The sequence below is a fragment of the Vulpes lagopus genome, chromosome 21, assembly GCF_018345385.1.
Source record: "Vulpes lagopus strain Blue_001 chromosome 21, ASM1834538v1, whole genome shotgun sequence".
Classification (NCBI taxonomy): domain Eukaryota; kingdom Metazoa; phylum Chordata; class Mammalia; order Carnivora; family Canidae; genus Vulpes; species Vulpes lagopus.
Window position 1 is genome coordinate 23,386,643 of NC_054844.1, and position 20,878 is coordinate 23,407,520.

The 20,878-nt window shown below is 32.0% G+C and overlaps 1 protein-coding gene across 4 annotated transcripts in view; it reads right to left on the bottom strand.

Moving 5' to 3' along the window:
- Positions 1-657: 657 nt before the first annotated feature.
- The window catches only part of KRAS (KRAS proto-oncogene, GTPase), a 38,595-nt gene continuing 18,374 nt past the window's right edge, over positions 658-20,878 (bottom strand). For 2 of the 4 annotated variants that reach the window (XM_041735892.1, XM_041735891.1), the window contains 4 exons: positions 18,794-18,972; positions 17,202-17,361; positions 10,261-10,384; positions 4,936-5,072 (listed from right to left, as the gene is read on the bottom strand). In XM_041735892.1, coding sequence (XP_041591826.1) covers positions 10,265-10,384; positions 17,202-17,361; positions 18,794-18,972 — 459 coding nt within the window. In that variant the 3' untranslated portion in view covers positions 4,936-5,072; positions 10,261-10,264. Of the gene's footprint in view, positions 5,073-8,565; positions 8,567-10,260; positions 10,385-17,201; positions 17,362-18,793; positions 18,973-20,878 lie in introns of all 4 variants that reach the window. The other 2 variants (XM_041735894.1, XM_041735893.1) reach the window with 2 other exon arrangements.

The following is a 20,878-nucleotide window of genomic DNA, read 5'->3' on the forward strand; positions in this document are numbered from 1 at the left end:
GCCCATTTCTCCATTTCACTGAGTAGAGAATACTACTTAATGCATTTAGTTAAAGCAAAATAATTTCCTGCACATTGATTTCCCTTAACTTATGAAGGAGTACCACCTTATTTTGGATCCTATTTGGTACATTAATAGCACACATTCAAGGTTCACTACAAAACAAATAGCACATGGTAATGATTTAAGTGCAGTCACGGAAATAACATGTATGGAGTAAGATCATTTCTGATCTTGAAGTAGGCTGCCAGTGATTGGCACTACATACATACCTATGTAGTACCTTCCATTATTAATTTTGCTGCTGGCTCCCTTTGGGTCTTGAATCACCTGTATCAGTTACCTTTGTGTATTAATTACCTTTACTGATAAAAAGTAATAAATAATGTTCTGTTCTTTCATCGTAAAGGAAGATCTGTTTTGCATCTACTTCTAAATGAGTTAACATAGTAATGGACCTAAATCTAACATGATTTTAAGCAAACACTTAAACCTTTAGATAATGTTCACAGCACCTTTCACAAATAAAGACTATATCTAACATATAAGCTGCAAAAGATTCACTAATATACTATAGTGTCTGTAGCTTATAAAGTATTCTGTATCAACTATGGGGCAAATGTTTTGAATTTCTGTCAAGAAGCACACACTATCATAGTCACCATAACTATTTTTATTACATTACAATAATTAGGAGCAGTACAGTTCATGACAAAAATATTACAAATTTCAGATCACTTCACAGCACATACTCCTATAAACATTTAAAAGTTAATTTTAATTAAAAGAGTGGTCATTTTTAAATTTAATGTTTGATATGACCAACATTCCTAGGTCAGCGCAACCAAATGATGGAAAACAACTGGATCACACTGCATATGTCCCACAAAAAAAAGCACAATGTACAAAATGTGCATGTTTCAGTTTACACTATACAAAAATAGTTAAAATACATTCCAGGTAAACATGTTACATTAAGAAATAGTACTAGTAAGAAATTGGCACTCAAAGGAAAAATGCAAAAGTATTTTCAACATGAAAACACAAGACAGTGGAATTGGAAACTTTTGGATAAAACATTACATAACCCATTCAGCTCTATGAGGAGGGTGGCCCCCTGTAATGGACATTTCTGCATGTAAAAACTTTGATTTTTCCTAAATTCATCTAAATTGCCTATCATCATCTGAAACAGGCACTTAAAACTGTTTAACTAAGACAATTATTAATCTAGTTATGACTATTCTTCAAGAACTGATGTCAAGATATCTTTAGGAAGAAATAATTTTCACTTTCTGAAGGAATTTACAGCTACCAGTTGTATGCTGTTCAATTTCTCAATAGAGATTTCATGCTACCCAATACTAATACAGAAGTTATTAAATATAAATTCAGTTTTAAAGTAACTGATGGTTTTTTAAAAACCATTAATACAGTTATCGAGGAATTACTGTTTGACAATGGAAATGACAGTTTTCATTGCCTACCAAAAAAAACAATGTGTACATATTGTTTAAAAAAATGGTTAGAAGAAAAAAAATCACTGGAATACAAATGAGATGAACTTGTGCAAACCGCAACTGAACATGCCTCACAAAGTTTCTCTATATATTAGGACAAAATTGTGCAATGGTGGCAAAGATTTTGATAACCTATAAGTTAGGATCTAAATTCCTATGCAGTGTGACTCAGTTAAAATAGAGCCTAGAATTCCTAATTGGGAATATTCACTCAAATTATACTACATACCTCTGCTACATTCTTCCACAAACATGTTAATGTCTAAGACTATGTAATTTAGCAATTTTTTCAACTTTCAACAAGGATTTTTATCTTTAAGGCCGTAATAATTACATAATATTTATTTCTAGGATTATCGCTCCCCTTTTAAAATCTCTACAAAAACAAACGTTTTGTCAAACCATTCAAAATTCACATAATAAAGGATAATTACCACTGCCTAAAAAAAGTTGCCCGGCTACATCAAAAAATTCAAGAGTCCTAAAAATCCCTCAGTTATGCACTGCAATTCCTGAAGTATGGCCATTTCTTTCTCTTGTATAGAAACAAGAGGAAGTACTATATAAAGTCTTAACACCCTATCTAATGTTCCATAAACCTGTAGTTTAGCATAGCATTTCAGAAATTGGACTGACTTTTTACACAGAAGTTTCCTTTTCTGTGAATTAGTTCAGGCATCTGTTTATTCACACCCAGATAAATAAAACTATTTTTGAACTCAATATTTAAATCTATTTTAATTATGATACACAGAGACCAAGTAGAATATTACACATTTGGGAATTTTAATGTTATCATCTGACATACAAATTAATGTGTACTATATAAGTATCCCAACAGAATCACATAATTATCCCAAATAAAAAACAATATAGTCAAGTTTACTTCTTTAAAATAATGAAGTAAAGTGATTTATATAAAGTAGCTTGATTAAACAGTTTATTGGAATCAGAGCGAACAATTATTTTAGAGCTGGAAGAAACCTTAGAGACCATATCCCTTCTGTGCAAAACTAAAATATGCATTATATTATCTCTGGGTCATGTGCCAAATGCCTCACTAATATACTACAGACCACTCTAAAATAACAGTACTACTTAAGGATAGGGATTATGTCCCTTGTTGGGAATACCATAATATCCCCAGTGCCTTGTGTAGAACCTGGCATCTAGCAGGCACTCAAGTATTTGTTGAATAAATGAATTCTGCTAAAAAGTAAGCTTTATGAATTAAATTTTAAAGTATTTTTCATTGTAAGAAGATTTTACTTATTAAAATAATGGAATGTATCACCGTTACCAGGGCTAGTCCTAGTTTTGGATTATCTAAGGAAATCTTTCAGTATTTATTAATTAAATTTATTAAATTCTTCTACTGGATAGGGTCTGTCTACACATCACAGATATGAAAATTCCTACTTTTCCTACTTAGTCACTAATGGACCAGGTAGCAGAGATGATGTTCAAAAGATCAAAATTAAATTGATACAGTTACCACCTGAAAATTAGCTATTAGGTCAAATCCCACTACAGTATCTGTCAGATTATGTTGAGCCTGACTAATGTGACTTGATTACCTCATGGAGATATCCAAAGCAGCACTACATCTTGAGGTTCGGGGAATTAGAAAGCATCAAGTCATGGGGCATGTAGAAGGTAGGCAGGCAAGATGACACTAACATGGGAGAGGAGTACCTGCTACCGGAGATCAGATTCTCAAAAATAAACCTCACCTCTTGCACAACTTTGCCTAAGACTGGCGCTGAAGAGAACATAGGTAAAAAGTTACAGATTGTGCTGAGATTGACAAACAGGTATACCCTTATGTAAACTGAATGTAAATCACATAGTTTATGCTAGATATAGCCTTTGAGATGACTTCTTTTAACATGAAGAAATGGATAGTGAGTGATTTGCCCAAAACTGAAGTTGTAAAAGACACATAACTAGAATCTAAGTCACCTTCCTCCTAGTCCAGTGATATTTTCACCTCAACACACCATCTCACTTCAGATATTTAAAAATACATTTTAAATGCACTGAAAGAATTGTTATTAATCTATTATTTAAGCATTAGATATTCTTAAATATGGACCAATACTTGTAAAGTATTTATGAAATGTTACTTTAGCCAATGTTGAGAACTAGCCAACACTAGAGATTTTGAAACCTTTTTACTTCATTGTTTAAAAAAAATTCAAGTCTTGCCACCCCCTACCCCAAAATCTCATTTTAAATAATGTTTTTAAAAAGCTCTGTTGGTTTTTTAAAAAACAAAAGTGATGGTCCTGATCTGTCAGCAGGACCACCACACAGTGAGGATGTATCTTATCTAAACACTCTTTGTCCCCACTTTTGACCACCCAATCAATGCATGATGACACTGGGAGACCACAGGGATGTAGTCTGTACTATGAAACTCTTAATGAAGCTTAAAGGTTCACACAAGGCCTGGCCTTGGAACTGTGGTCTCTTTAACATCTATTAAAACTAACTGGCCCAAATAATCTTTAACATCACTACAAGAATTAAAACTATTTTCTAAGATTGAAGATCAAGAAAAGATTTAAAGTTATGCTAAGAAAGAGCAATCTGACACAGGGAGACTATATTTAATTCCTATGGGAATTTTTTATACATGTTAAAACTTTTTCAATTAATACAAAAATTTAGTAGCATGTAAATATAGCCCCAAAATGGTTGCTATAATCCTCATTACATACTGGGTCTGCCTTAACAGGAAAAGCTATTCAGAGTATTATAGGAATTTATCTAATATGGAAAGTAAATGCCTTTTAATATTTTCCATTGCCTTGTATTTTTTTCTATTTTTTCCCTTTTTTATAGAAAAAATATAATATTTTTGGGAGCGTGGCTATGACAAATAGCAGTGAAAAGATGGAGAAAACCTTTGTGAACAGTGTAGCTTTACATTAAGGGTGACTGAAACTATAGGACATTATACCTATAAGAAGCAGCCCATAAATTCATGTTCCCTCAATGTTTCAGTAAAACCAATCATGAAATATCAACTGAAGTTATAATTAGTAATTAATCCATGTATGTGACTAGGTAAAACACAGAATAGGGATGATTCGAAAGCTTCATTAATTTGTTTCACACCAAAGTTCACAATTGGTAAGAAAAATAGGAAGTAATCAACTGCATGCACCAAAAACCCCAAGACAGAAATCTCAGGTATTCAGTTTCTTTTTCACAGGCATTGCTAGTTCAAAACCAAAACTCAGGGAATACTGGCACTTAGAGGAAAAAGTTTCCACTGTCATTTTAAAATAAGCATTCAAGATAAAAGCTAACAGTTTGGATGGAGCAGAAAATTAGGTAATGCTAAAACAAATGCTAATAATTTAGTGTAATGTACAAAAATTACCACTTTTACTTAAGTATGCCTTAAGAAAAAAGTACAAATTGTATTTACATAATTATACACTTTGTCTTTGACTTCTTTTTCTTCTTTTTACCATCTTTGCTCATCTTTTCTTTATGTTTTCGAATTTCTCGAACTAATGTATAGAAGGCATCGTCAACACCCTGAAACACATAATAAGCATTGAAATGTGAGTATGTATGATGGACTGAAGTACACAGATAACAGAAAAGATACCGGACTACTGGAAACACTAGTACGTAGAAAGAATAAAGACACTTTACATTTACTTTACATTTGTCTTTAGGAAACTGAATATATTCTCAGACTTTTAGGATTCTTATAATGTCATTTTTATGAATATTTCATCAATACTATAAATAGGAACACTAATTTTCACAAAAGGCAAAGAAAACCAATGTACAAAATCTTACATAAGCTGAACGAATAACTTTTTCCCAAAACTTTGCTACTTTTTTCCATATTAGCATATTTTGTCACCAAAATCCAAATGCATTTGTATGTGTTTTTCTGGGTATGAATATACACTTATACTTAATTATCCCCGAGTTTCTAGAAATGAGATCTAAGCCAATCAGGTACATACTATTTTCTTAAATATTCAAAGTAACAGTATTTGAACTCTGAGGTCAATACTTACTTAAATCCATTAGATTTAATCCCCTGGAAGTAAACAGTATTCAAATATACTTTCAACTTTCAAATGACATATATTAAGACATTAATTTCAATTCATATACCTAACATAAAGTTACCCCAAAGACACAATAGTTACCAATTGACACTGTTACCAATTTAGAGTAGATTCTCTTTTATTTAGTTTCTGTTTAATGTATTATGTATTAAAAAGTTTGCCATATAAAGCCAAATGCTATATCTTCAAAAAAATTTCCATTTGTCATTTTGGTACATCTATTCCTGATTAAAGTAAGGTATATAAATAAGTAATGGCTGAAAGTAATTTAAAGTCAGAATAATTTTTAGCCTAATAATTCATAAAGTGGAAAATGGCACTCTGCAAGTGGTAGCAGAACAGGAGATTTTAACTCTGCAATATTGAAATTATACAAGATTACAGAAGTCAATTCCTGTCATGACCGCACTAAAAACCAAATTAAATATAAAAGCAAAATAAAATATTGAATAAAACAAACAAAATAGTTTAAAAAGTATGATCCTCTATGTATTTTAAAATCTGTTCAACAGAAAAATAATTATTTTTTAAAAGCCTGTTAACCTAATGATGCTTTCAAACGGAGACACTAGAGGGAGTTCTAGGAACAAATGCCCAGAAATAAAGTTGTATAAATCAAGCCACTTTGAGAACAATGAAAATTGGGTTTCTATTCATTTTAACCACTTGTTGAATATTCATATAAACCCATTCATTAAGTTAGATTATCTTGAATCTAATTTAGAACATAAAAATTTAACAGTGATATGATTTCTCCTTTTACTATACTAAGATCTTTTATAATTAGTATTTAAAAATAATAATATTAAGGCATTTTTATTCAAATTACGTTTAACTAATTTTCACAACAGATCTAAAAATCAGAAAAATTTTATCAACATTTTTAAAGAAGCACAGAGCTGGAATCAGGGGCCTGCTCAGGTTTAAATAAACAGTTAATTGTAGGGGTTAAATAAAGTTAATTGTAGGGGTGCCTGGGTGGCTCAGTTGGTTAAGTATCCAACTCTTGATTTCAGCTCAGGTCATGATCTTGGAGTCACAGGATAGAGCCCCACTATAGGCTCCACTCTGAGCAGAGTATGCTTGAGATTCTCTCTTACCCTCGCCTTTTGCCCCTCCCCCTGCACTCGCTCTCACTCTCTCTCGATAAATAAATAAATAAGGGGTGCCTGGGTCGTTCAGCCAGTTAAGTGTTAGACTTGATTTTGGCTCAGGCCATGACCTCCAGGTTATGGGATCGAGTTCCACATTAAGGTCTACACTCAGAGGGGAGTCTGCCTGAGGACTTCTTTCCCTCTTCCTCTGTCCCTCCCCACTAAATAAATAAATCTTTAAAAAAAAATCTGGGACTCCTGGGTGGCTCAGCAGTTGGGCATCTGCCTTTGGCCTAAGGTGTGATCCAAGGGACCCGGGGATCCCCACACTGGGCTCCCTGCATGGAATCTCTTCTCCCTCTGCCTGTGTCTCTGCCTCACTCCCTCCCTCCCTCCCTCTCCTCTCTCTCTCTCTCTCTCTCTGTGTCTCATGAATAAATAAAGTCTTAAAAAAATAAAAATGAATAAACAAATAAAATCTTTTAATAAGTAAATAAATGGTTCCAGGATAAAAACCAGAATTTTTGTGTGAAAAGAAGTCTAGTGAAAAAAGTCCCCAAATAAAACACTGAAACTGCATTCACTGATGTGCCCCACTTTCTGACAGCATTCATTACTGACACATATATGCTTTTTCTTTACCCAAAGGAGAGAGGAAAAGTGATAAAATATAATTTATCAGCAATATAATCAAGGCTTAATATATACGTAACCTTCAAGCTAACCTTCTTACATAAAAACCAAAAACTTCTAATGATATAATAAAGAATAATTATTTTATAGCTTGACCATAACTCTTGACTAATTTATAATCATAAACCCTCAGAATGGTATGAAATCTTAAGAGAGGATCTAGTCCAACTTTCCCACCCTTCACAAATTCCCTTTGATCACACACACAAGCTTATGTAGTCTACTCCACTTCAACTACTTTTATAATGAAGAAAATGTCAATGATACTAAGATGGTGAAGCAGATAAAATGAGAAACCATGAAATGGATACAGAGAAGACACATTCCAAGGTGAAAATAAGACACAAGTATTTAGGAGACAATGAAAACAAAATTGTTAACATTACCTTCTGCTAAGATTCTGACAAATACTTCAATATTACATTCTTTCTTAATATTGAACTCTTTAATGTAACTTATTAAAATTAAATAATTTCAATGGTTAGGGAAAGGTTATAATTAGTCAAACCAGGCACTGAATTCCTTTTTTTCCATATGGGAACTAGTAATTTTCATGTACACATACAAAAGACAAAAATATTATCTTAATAATTTTGTTTAAATCCAACCATGTTAGGACTAAAAAAAACCTCATTTGTATATATTGATTACTGTCAAATTAGTTTTGTAAGACTATTTTTATTTAAAATTTTAAGTATTACCAACTACTTTTTTATTTAAATACTATCCACACCCACTGAAAAAACAAGGATTCAACCCCACTAATCATGCCCACTAATTATTTGGCATTCATACTACAAAGTCATAAATAGGAAATCTTAGAAAAGCATGTGCTTCCACCTTAGTTTTAAATAAAAGTTAAAGTGTAAAACTACTTTATTCTAAATAGTTGCACCTTAAAAATCACCTACTGATAAAACAAAAGAGGGAAAAAAATTTAAAAACCCATCACTTAAATCTGGTCATGGCTACTGTTATTTAAAAAGGTTAACTTTTCAAATTGCATTGCAATGTTAAATTTTTTTTAAAAAAGATTTTATTTATTCATGACAGGCACAGGGAGAGAGAGAGAGGCAGAGACACAGGCAGAAGGAGAAGCAGGCTCCATGCAGGGGGCCTGACGCGGGACTCGATCTCAGGTCTCTAGGATCACACCCTGAGCTGAAGGCAGCACTAAACCGTTTAGCCACCTGGGCTGCCCTGCAATGTTAAATTTTATCACAACTTCTAAGTTAAGATATTGTTCTATACAATGATACTCAAAAAATATTGAGTCCATAAACTCAATAAAATTAATTAATATTTATTTCTTCTTCTGAGTTTAGCAGATTAGTATAGCATAGATATTTTGAGACTGGGTCTTTTATTCAGATGTACATTTTGCTTTTGGGAGATACACTAATTTTTTCAGACTTTAAAGCCATATAATAAAAACTAAAGAGTGAAATATTTCCTGAGCAAAACCAAACTTAACATGAGTTGGTTTAGCAATGAACTGTGATGAGTGGGTAGCTCAATTGGTTAAGTGTGCAACTCTTAATTTGGGCTCAGATCATGATCTCAGGGTCATGACATGGAGCTCTGTGTAAGGTCCTTGCTCGGTGTAGAGTCTGCTGGAGATTATCTCTCTCCCTCTGCCCTTCCCCTCATGTGCACACACGCACATGCACGTTCTCTCTAAAATAAGTAAGTGAATCTCACACACACACAAAAAGGAAACTGAAAAACTCCACTCAATAAATCCAGCTACAATGTGCCAGGAACTTTGTTAGCCCATTGTCGTGCAAAGATTAAAAATACAGAATCCTGGCTAGAATCCTGTCTAGGAATCAAATATAAAAGAGATTATTTCAATTGAACATGACAAGCATGTAACAGTTAAGAGAAGTATATTGGGAATACACAGGAAGGGCATTATGTCCGGTCTAAGGCTATAAAGAAAGATACTTGGACAATAGAGAATCATGATAGAAATGTTAGCTAATTAATAACACTATGGATAAAGATACTGGCATTCCAACCAAGAGCAACAGCCAAGACTCAAGGGAAGGTATGAAATAACATGGTGTTTATCTACATAAGAACAACAAAAAACTTCAGGGAAGGAGTTTTTAGAGATAAGGCCAAAGGCTAGAAGGGTAGGAAAATGTTAAAAGATATACATAACATACTATGAAGTTTGAGATTTTATTCCATAGCAAACAGGAAGTCAGTGACCGGACTTAAAGAAAAGAGGATGATCTTTCTTTTAAGTCTATCTCTCGGGCTGCACTGTGAATAAAGGCAGCGATAGGTAAACCACATAAGAGAATATAACACGCCCAGCAAGAAATGATAGGAACCTGAACTAATGATGTGACAAAAGTCAAAATGTAACATCAAGGGAATCTGCAGTTGCCTCCAAATGGGGGTGCAAAAGAGGGATGGGAGTCATCCCAAGACTCCCAGGTTTCTTACTTAGGTAAAAAAAAATGATGATGCCACTGAGTTAGAGAACACAGGCAGAACAAGTATTTGCTTGTGGACTGTACTACAGAAAGAATACATTGTAAAAGTGGGCCCTTCCCTACTTTCTGGGCATTCAACCTGACTACTCTATACAGTTTCCTTTTCTTCTTTCTTTCTAGACCTGATGACAAATGTAGTCTACACCTATCAAAACTGTGTCAATTATAATCAATACACATTTGATTAAAAAATAAATGTTCTAATTATGGAAACAAACTACCAATTTCTTATCTTTTAATACTTCAAATCAGAATCCCACACCTAGGTAGTTCTAAAGTAGTGGCTACTTTGTTACCTTTGAAAGACATCTGCTTTCTGCCAAAATTAGTATGCTGAACTTACCAGATTACATTACAATGCATTTTTTAATTTTCACACAGCCAGGAGTCTTTTCTTCTTTGTTGATTTTTTTCAATCTGTATTGTCGGATCTCTCTCACCAATGTATAAAAAGCATCCTCCACTCTCTGCATTGTAAAACACAACTTCTTTAAAGTCTGTTTCATTGGGAACAGTAATTTACTGGGAGAGCCTTGTGCAAGAAGTTTGAAATTATGACCTTGAGAATTTATTTTTACAACAGGCATCAGGTTGTTTGAATAAAACTGGGGATGCAGTTTTAAAATATGGGCTTGAATCCTGGTTTGTTCTTTAAAATCATTTTTATTTTGTAATGGAATTAGAATTTTTTTAAAAAATTTAAATTAGGAATTAGGAGAGATTATGAAAAGCCGAAGCATGTATATTAGTATCTGTGTATCAATTAATGCAATCATTTTAGTTTGAGAGTCATGGAATTAATCAAAGCTTAAATAAGTTAGATTTAAATTATTTGACTTAACCAAAAACAAGCATCCTTACCTCTCCCACCCTGCCCTACGTGGGGAATGGGAGAAAAATGGTGCGAAAGGGATGTTTAAAGTTAAAACACACACACACACACACACACACACACACACACACACACACAGTACCTCAAAATAAAGCTGGGTCAAGAGACTGGAATCTTGAGGTCTATGTGCAATTAAAACACTATCCAGCCAATTTCTAGAGTCCACAAGTGGAGCTGAGACAGACTTTTGTGGGCGGATAGCTACATTATTTAAATAAAAATGCTATGTGAGGGCTGTTTGCCATAATATGAAAACAACATGAATTGTTTAAAGAATATACACAAAATAGTAATACTGCATTTTGTTTCCTTATTAGAAAGAAGTCTTAAAAATAATTTTTAGAACAGTATCCAATTACACTGGCTTCATACCTTCTATTCTAATTTAAATACTCTAAAGGGACTTCTGCTTCAGGCTATAGTAAAAATGCTGTAACAGCAAACACAATCATATATGGCTATATGGAGATCAACAAAGTATTTAAGGTTTTCTCCAGTTCAGAAAAGTAAGCAGTAGCCAAGGGGGACAATATTCAGTTAACTGTACTCCTAGTTTATCTAGAAAAATATAGCCACCAAAAGTTGAAGCTTACATCTAAAGATAAATGCACATAAGTATTAATCTACATGTACTGCAGATTAATTTGAGATTAATAATTGTTTATTCTTCTAAAAATATAGATATTTAGAAAAGCTGATATATTTTATTGTACATTTAATTTTAAGCCTAATCTGTTTTTAATTTTTAAAATGAATTACTTACTATGCGGGTTGGCATATTTAGAAAAACATCAGTTTTTCTATGAAACAAATGTGACAAAATGGACCCAATACCTAGAAAGCTAATACATATCAAAAATATGATTTGGCACAGAGAATTTGCCATTTAAATATTAACTGAGGTAAACCAATAGTTAAGGTTTAATGCATGCAAAAGTCATCACATATTCGTGGCCTGTAACAGCTAAGGGGAAAAAAATGACACCTCAATTCTTTAGGGTATATTAATTTTTATAAATCTCAAGAATATACTAAGAACTGCTTCAGTGGAGTTCAATAATTTACCTTTAAAGTAAAACTTTAAAATTCGTAAAATTAAGTTTCAGTTAAGAAATAGGTATTTAAATATAGTTTAGATATTAAAATGTACATCAAGTTATTTATAACTATCCAGTGATATATTTCTATTCAGCTATCTAATAAAAAAATCCTAACAGCCTAAGAAAACTTGCAGCTCTCTTTTAATGGAATCACTTTACTCAACGAGTTAGCCAGCTAGCTATGTCAACTACAAAATAAAAATTTTTAACCATTTTCTGAAATTATTAAATACGCTGGTACTTTAAATTAGATAGACACTTATGCCTGTATACAGGCATATCTTTGATACTAAGTCTTTAAAATATATATATATTAGAAATCCTCATTAAATAAGTAATTTAAAGCATTAAAACGGCTCCTGTAAAACATGTAAAATGTAAAGTACGAGCTGGCATTGAAGATATTTTCATAAATTATCTTTCAATTCAAAAATCAATGCAAGAAATTTAAAAATACACACACACACACACACACACATACAAGTTAAACAAACCAGGTAAAAGCTCATATTTTTATTCCTATTTTTAAAAAAGTTACAACTTCAATAAAAAGTAGGAAAACATGCTGGGGGTAGAGACAGGTTTTGGTCCTCCACTAATTTAGCAGAAGCAAATTCTGATTGTAACTTATTCTAAAATCAGTTTGAACCGTGTCTACTTTTTAAATGCGCACATCCCCATCACCAGTACAGAATATATGATTTTTGTTTCCAGCAATGCAGAGAGAGAATTGGAGGCCAGTAATTTAAAAGAAGAGATTACTACCCACCACCAAGAATTCAGTATTAGGATATGAGTGGCTAAGGTAATACTGAGAAATAGTTATTCCAGAGTGGCTCTGGGCACTTCCTACTTTTATTAAGAGGAAATTATATTAAATTTTAAAGTCAGTTATTTACCATATTTTCTCAGACTCAAATCACTTCTCATTTCTTGATAATATGCTTTAAAGTCATATGACAGCAAGAGAACATTATTTATCTTTGTGCACCTTAAACCACTGGCACTACTGAAGAACACTGGTTTCATGCTCCTAAATGTGTGGGTAATTTCTGAAGACAAAGTGTAGCTGAAACAGATTTTCAATACCCACTTAGTGAGGTGCTGAGCTCCTGTCACTCAATGATTTATTCTTGAGAATATGACTTATTGCCACATATACTCATTTTCAAATGTCACTTACAAAACTCAGAACAATTGAAAATATGTATGAACAAAAGTATACAAAGTTCATATATGCAAATTGTTTTTCAATCAAGAAATGTGACAATAATTTCAGCTCAGCTATTATCTGAAAACATACTTGTGAGACTAAAAAAAGAGCATTCCATACCAGAAAAGGAAATTTCAATAAATAACATAATCCTATTATCCTGGTGCCTATAATGCTTTCAACTAAGCGATTTCATTCTAAACAAGTTCCTGTTGAGTGGCTTATTATCAGCAAAAATTACTGAAAACACTTTCAAGGAAATAACACTTCAAATACCCTCAGTATAGACAGATACTACTAGTCTTCTTGGGGGACAGGAATGAGGGAAACTAGATGTACTCTAAAAAAAAAATTCTGTATTGCCTGAATTTCTCAAGAAACCTTGCCAAACTGTAGTCCATCTCAGGTACTACTGAAATGCAGCAATACCACTAACTTGGGAGGTTATGCATGGTGCACAGCAGGTGCTCAGTTACTGTTTTATTTTTAACTCCTGAAAAAACTAAAGATCAAAATATTTATCTGATGTACAAAAACTCAACTACTAACCAACAGAAATATGGCACATAAGGGAGTTTATTTTTGTTTCAGAACAATTTGACCAAAAGCTTTCTTTAATGGAGATCTTCTAACAACTAATTTAAGTATCGAGAAATTAACAACAAAAACTAGAAAATTAATGACATTTTTAAATTTATAAAACTAATTTTCACATTATGCTCAAATTGAGACCTCCAGAAAGCAAAAAAGCTGAATCAAGAGTAGCAGATACGCTAATTCTGCTTTTGTCAACCACTTTCCTGAACCCTCCCCAATTCTGATTTTAGCAGACTGGAAAACACACAGCTGATTACCATGGTGTCAATGTTTTGGTTTCAACAATCTTTGCCAACACTGCATGCACAGCCCAATGAAGCCAGAGAAATCTGGCAATTACTAAACTACCCAGATAAATGTGAAATAGGCAGCAGTCTTTATATACTGGGAATATAGAAGCCATGCCACATAAAGCATACTAGCAGAAAATAAAAATTACTCTGACGTTTCAGATGTGGACTAACTATTGCAAAAAATATATAATTTCTTATATTCTAGCCCATATAATAGGCTTTTTAAAATTACAAGTTAATTTCATAAAATATACATTCTGCAACTCTATCTTAAAAAGTACTAGAGTAAAACTCCTATTTCCCTTTCACAGAATAAGTTTTATTTTAAAATTACTAATGTTAGCCTGTAAAATTTAAGTCTAAAGCCTGACCTAACTTCTAGCATCAAACCAAACAATACAGTTTCCCAGAGAATCAGGGATCAGCACACTACAGCCCAAAGGCCAGATGTAGCCACAGCCTATTTTTTGTACTGGCCACAAGCTAACAACGATGTTTGCATTTTTAAAGAGTTATGAGAAAAAAAATTTCTAACAGAAACCCCTTATGGACCCCAAAGCTTAAAATACTCACTAAGTCCTTCTACGTGAATGTCCTTTTCCTGCCAACTGGAATATATAATTCTTTTTTGTGTTTGTTTTACATTCATGCTCAAGACTAAAACTTAGGGTATGAAATAAGTAGCTACTGATAAAATGCAACAAGAGTATGCATATTTTGTTCAAACAACAAATAATAGCACATAAGTAACTACTCTGCAGAAAACAGGGCTTCAAATTTTCACAAAAACTGGAAATGTAAAATTCATAAAGATTTACATGTATCATAATCTCCACAATCACTTGGAATAGCTCTTTAAAGTCTTCCAAAAGCATGCAAATACCAAATTAATTTCAACAGAGGAAGATGAATAAACTTTTGAAAGGCAAATCAATAAGTTCATGAAATAAAAAGAAATCAAAGATCAGAAACTAAAATATTAAGTTATAGTTTAGCAACAAAAACTATATAAAGATATAAATAAAACAGTTAACAAATATAAGAAAGGCTGAGTGTTAAAATAAAGTACAAGTATTCCTTTATATTACTCTGTATTTTAATTAGATGATCTACGTAAATGTCTACAAAACAAATTTAAATTAATCCACTTCCATATCATACATACTACATTCACTTTCCCTACCCTCTCCCCCTAAAAACTGTATAAAACCAACAAATCTACTTTAAAAGGAATCCAGGTAATTTTCTGATTATTATGAATGCTGTGGTATATTAAAGCATTAACATCAAGCACTAGAATAAACTAGTACTTCTTAGGTAGTAACTATACAATAAGGAAAAAAACACAGCTATCTTAGGCTCTTATGTAGAGAGTAACAATGTCAGAGTAACAGACAACACCCTTTTACTGTCTCTTCTGTTGTCTTTCTACCCCAAGTGTGGTCCATGTACCAAAATCATCATCACCTGAGAGTCTGTTAGAAATGCAGGGTCACAGGTCCCAACCTGAACCCACCCACTGATTAGAATCTGGATTTGAATATGCATATTAAGCATAAGAAGCCCTGCTATATTTGCAGCCCTTTACCAACATAAGGCAAAATGTTTTTTTTATAAAATGTAAATTAAAATATTAACTAATGTTGTCTAAAAAGTATTAAAAGTTACAATACTGCAGGTTAATAAAACGTTAATGATATGATTTAGTAACAGGCAGTATTTGATAAATGGTTTTAATAATAGTCCTATTTTACATTTGAAATATTTTCATAAGAAAATGTTTGGAGAAAAGCTATCGATATTATAGTCATGTTTTATGAATACCTCCTCTATAGGAGAAATCAAGAGGTCTGGTTAGAGAAGACCAGTAAAAAGAAGACAAAAACTAAACTTTTCCCAGTCCTTGGGACCTGGGAATAGATTTGAATGAAATCTTAATTCCACTAAACTCAAGTGAAGTGCTGTATACAACATCATTCTTTAACCTATAAATCAGGTTTTAGAATGAGATATTTGTACTATAATCAAGCTACAGAAATTTAGCTTTTAATCCCTAAAGAAGAGAATTCATTATTTCGTCAGTGTGTATCAAATTTGTACAATCAGGAAGCAGTAAATATGATCTTCCACTAAGAAAACAGACACATACATATATTAGCTAAAAGATGGTTTACTTTAAAATTTTTACCCTTTTACAAATTCAATAAAAGTTACAGAATACCTGTTTTTATACATTTAAACATGTATTCATCAATTTTCTTAATTCCTAGCATTTAGAAGTTAAATTCCACAAAATTGGCTTTGTGGGTTCACAGGTACAAATAACTAGCAAAGCCCAAAATAAATGTTCATCTTGAAGGGAATATAACTGATCAATTTTTAATATATGAAAATTATATTCCATCATATCTTTATGTATTCCTTTCTAGAATTTTCTATACGTTAAACTCTCATTTCATACAAACAGGTTAAATAATGTCAACTGAAATTATTTTACCTAGAGAAAAAGTTACTTTTAAAAATGAAGACAATTTTTAAAATTCAGAGTCAATCTAGCATTAATTTTTCTCAGAACACCACAGTAAATGAATAACTGAGAATTTCTATTTACTTTCTAAATATTTTTTGCTTAATGAAAACTTCCTCCAAAAATAAATGTATCTAAATATAATTCTAGCAAAGTAAAATTCTTCAAATACAATAGAATTTAATCTAGAAACACATGACATAATACTCTTCAAAACACTTCTAAAATAGGAAACTCAGTATTTGTTCCCAATCTTTGACTTTATAAATATAACAGTTGAAAAAAAAATCCCTACATTTCTTGAATGCTTAATGTAAGATGTGCTGAGTTGAACAGAAATATTCATATGTGGAAAGAAACCAAAGCCAAAAGCAATACCATGGACACTGGATTAAAAAATGCTGCCCTTTCCTATCCTTAAGAGAACATTTGCTAAATAAACATTGTTTTATTCTCTATTTTAGCATGATGGGAAAAAAAATTAAGTTACATGAAATGATATAACACTTATGCAATCAGGTGTGTACATTTATCAATGTTCTTGCCTTCCTGCCCTCAAAATGATGTTATCAGAATATATGTTAGCAAATTATGACTGATGATTAAAATTATTTGATATAGTTTATGGAGAATCGACTCATATTTATTAAAATTTTACTTACCTGTCTTGTCTTTGCTGATGTTTCAATAAAAGGAATTCCATAACTTCTTGCTAAGTCCTGAGCCTGTTTTGTGTCTACTGTTCTAGAAGGCAAATCACATTTATTTCCTACTAGGACCATAGGTACATCTTCAGAGTCTTTAACTCTTTTAATTTGTTCTCTGGGGAGGAAAAAAAAGTTATAGCAGAGACATTAGTAACAAAATAAGTCTTTCAAAATTATCCATAGTTTTGTCTTATAAAACATGGCTGAAAGAAGACATTTAATGTAATTCCTAATTTCCAACCACACCAAATTTTCCTTGCTTTTCCTTTTGTTTTCTTCTCCAACTTAAACAGAGAATTTCTGTCTCTTAAAAGATAAAATACCCAGAAATATAGTAAAACTACAACTTAATAGGTCCATATGCAGGTAGGTCACAATGATAAAACAGGAAATATTGAAAAATTCGGCTAAAAATGTGCTGTGCCTAATTTTTAAAATTATAATCTTAGAAACATATATTAAATGTTATTATATACATATAGAATTTTATGACATAATTTTCACATATCTTTCTCAAAAAAGAGCACCAAGTGGAAAAACTCTGATTTCTACATGGTTAACATTGACCTTACTACACTGTTTATTCTGTTACAAATCCTTCTACAAATTGGGTTGGTTTTTTTTTTTTTCTATAAGATGTGCACAAACTCTTAATTTGGGGTAAAATTATATTCTTTCACAATTTTAGGTGAATTTCAAAGATACAGCATGAAATAGGAACAATGGAGTCAGAATTGTTTCAAATTCCCAGTTCCTCTACTCAATAGCTAAGTTAACTTTACAGCTTAACATACTGACATCTATTTACTATTCTAAAAAAAGTCACCTGTTCAAATTTCTGTTTCTCTATCACTAAACTACAAAAAAAACACGCTCTAAGAAATGTATTTAATAAAATGTCATACCTCTCAAATAGGCTAACTCACTATTATAGAACATAGTTAATGAATGGGATATTTAATATGCACTTTTTTGAAAACCATAAACCCTCAGAGAAATAGAGTATAAAGTATATTTAATACAGTAACAATTATTTTAAAGTAGTCAATTTTATGCAGATTTGTCATTCTTTACAGATTGTAATTGTTCTAATATTTCAACCTTTTAAAACTCCAGAGTTTTTCTTAACTATCTAAAGCCAATGTTTATCCAGTTCCAAGAAATTCTACACTATATTCGATTATCTTTAAGGCTATTTGAGTGGTACCACCTCTGTGACCTTTTCATATTCATGTTGATGGTCTTCATTTTTATGATGGCTCTAGCTTAAAGCCTTATGACCACAGTGTACAGCAGTTAAGAGCACAGGTTTTGAAGTCAAACAAGCCGAGGTTTCAATTCCAGTACCACTATCTACACAATCTGGAACAAGTTACTCAACTGTTCTAATCCTCAACAACTCCATTTGTAAAACAGGGGTACATTACATACCTCATTATTATTTTAAAATTTAGACAATTTATGCATGGTAATCAGCAAAGACTCAATAAAATGAAAAGATATAATTAGCCCTCGATGTCATTTTATTATATTCAATTTAAACCCACCTATAATGGTGAATATCTTCAAATGATTTAGTATTATTTATGGCAAATACACAAAGAAAGCCCTCCCCAGTCCTCATGTACTGGTCCCTCATTGCACTGTACTCCTCTTGACCTGCTGTGTCGAGAATATCCAAGAGACAGGTTTCTCCATCAATTACTACTTGTTTCCTGTAGGAATCCTGAGAAGGGAGAAACACAGTCTGAATTATTACAGTGCACCTTTTACTTTTAAGGAGGTGTTATATGCAACTCAACAACAAAAAGACAACCCAATTCAAAACTGGATAAAGGACCTGAACAGACATTCCTCCAAAGGCAACACACAAATGGCCATTATGCACATGAAAAGATGCTCAATACATCATTAGGGAAATGCAAATCAAAACCACAAGGAGCTACAATTTCACATCCATTAGGATGGTTATTATTAAAAAAAAAAAAAAAAAAGAAAGGAAGACAAGTGTTAGCAACGATGTGGAAAGATAGGTATACGTTGCTGGCAGGAATGTAAAATGGTACAGCCATTGTGGACAAGTTTGGCAGTTCCTCAAAAAGTTAAATACAGATTTTCCATATGATCCCAGCAATTCTGTTCCTACATATATAACCAAAAGAATTGAAAGCAGGAAGTCAGATACTTGTATGCCAATGTTCGTTACAGCATTATTTCGAAGAGCCAAAATGTAGAATATATATATATACTCAAAATGTAGAATGAATATATATATATATAGGAATATTTTTCAGCTGCTTCTCCTCTGCCTGTGTCTCTGCCTCTCTCTGTGTCTCTCATGAATAAAATCTTATAAATAAATAAATAATAAATAAATAAATAAATAAATAAATAAATAAATAAATAAATAGAAATGAAATTCTGATACATGTTACAACATGGAAGAACCTTGCAAACATTATGCCAGACATAAAAAAGGCATATATTTATGATTCCACTTATATGAAGTACCTAAAATAGGTAAAATCACAGAGACAAAAAGTAAAATAGACATTACCTAGGACAGGGGAAGAAGGGATTTGAGAGTTATGTTTATTGGATACAGGGTTTCAGTTTGAGATGATGAAAAAGTTCTGGAAACGGAGCTAATGGTTGCTCAACATTGTAAATTTACTTAATGTCACTGAACAGTACACTTAAGAACAGCTGCAAGATATGTATTATTAGATAGATAGATATCTTACCACAATTTTAAAAATTTACAAAATAGTGTTATGCAGAGATTCAACAATGCAAGTGTTCATATTATTAACAAAAAGACCCAAATGTTCTATGAAAGAAAAGAATTCTTACAGAAATGGATAGCTCTACCAACTCTATTATTCAGATGATTTAGGGCAAGAAAAATCAGTCAATTTACAAATAACTGTCATGTACCTATTTTACTTACAGTCAGAAGAATATGACTGTGCAACTCTAAGACTGAATAAAAAGAAAGGGAATGGGGAACTATAATGAATCTTAGGATAAAAATCTTATTTTCCTCTTCTGTTAATGCTTATGCCTAAAAGGCTTCATGTACTCTCTGCTAAAATAGGACTAAAAAAAATAAGGAAAAGGGATGGTGCAATGTGAAGTCATAGAAAAAGAGACTGGGCTGAAAATGGGTATAAGGTGTAAACCAAGGATTCTTCCTGATTGTTCCACATGTGGACTGTAGTATTAACGTGCCTTTAGGTCATGAATTTCTGCATAGACCACGCTATCATTAAAAAAAGAATGGTCATTAAAAATCATGTTTCTGGTAAAATATTTGAAAAATCTTTATAATAGAACACAAAGATACATATGTAGCATGACCACAAATATATGTATATACCTATTTAAATGTAACTGTATATATATTTAAAAGCTGGTGGTCTATACATCAAATGTTAAAAGTGTATGTTGTTGATGGAGTTAATTTAAGAAATAACTTATCTCTTATCTTTTTATTTTTGGTACTAGATGCTATGTTTGAACATTTTCCCTTCTATGACTTTTAATTTTTTAAAGTGTGAAAAACTATCATATTAGACTCTGATCTCATGTTTATCTTTTAAAGTAAACTATATTTTCCAAGTTGTCCATAA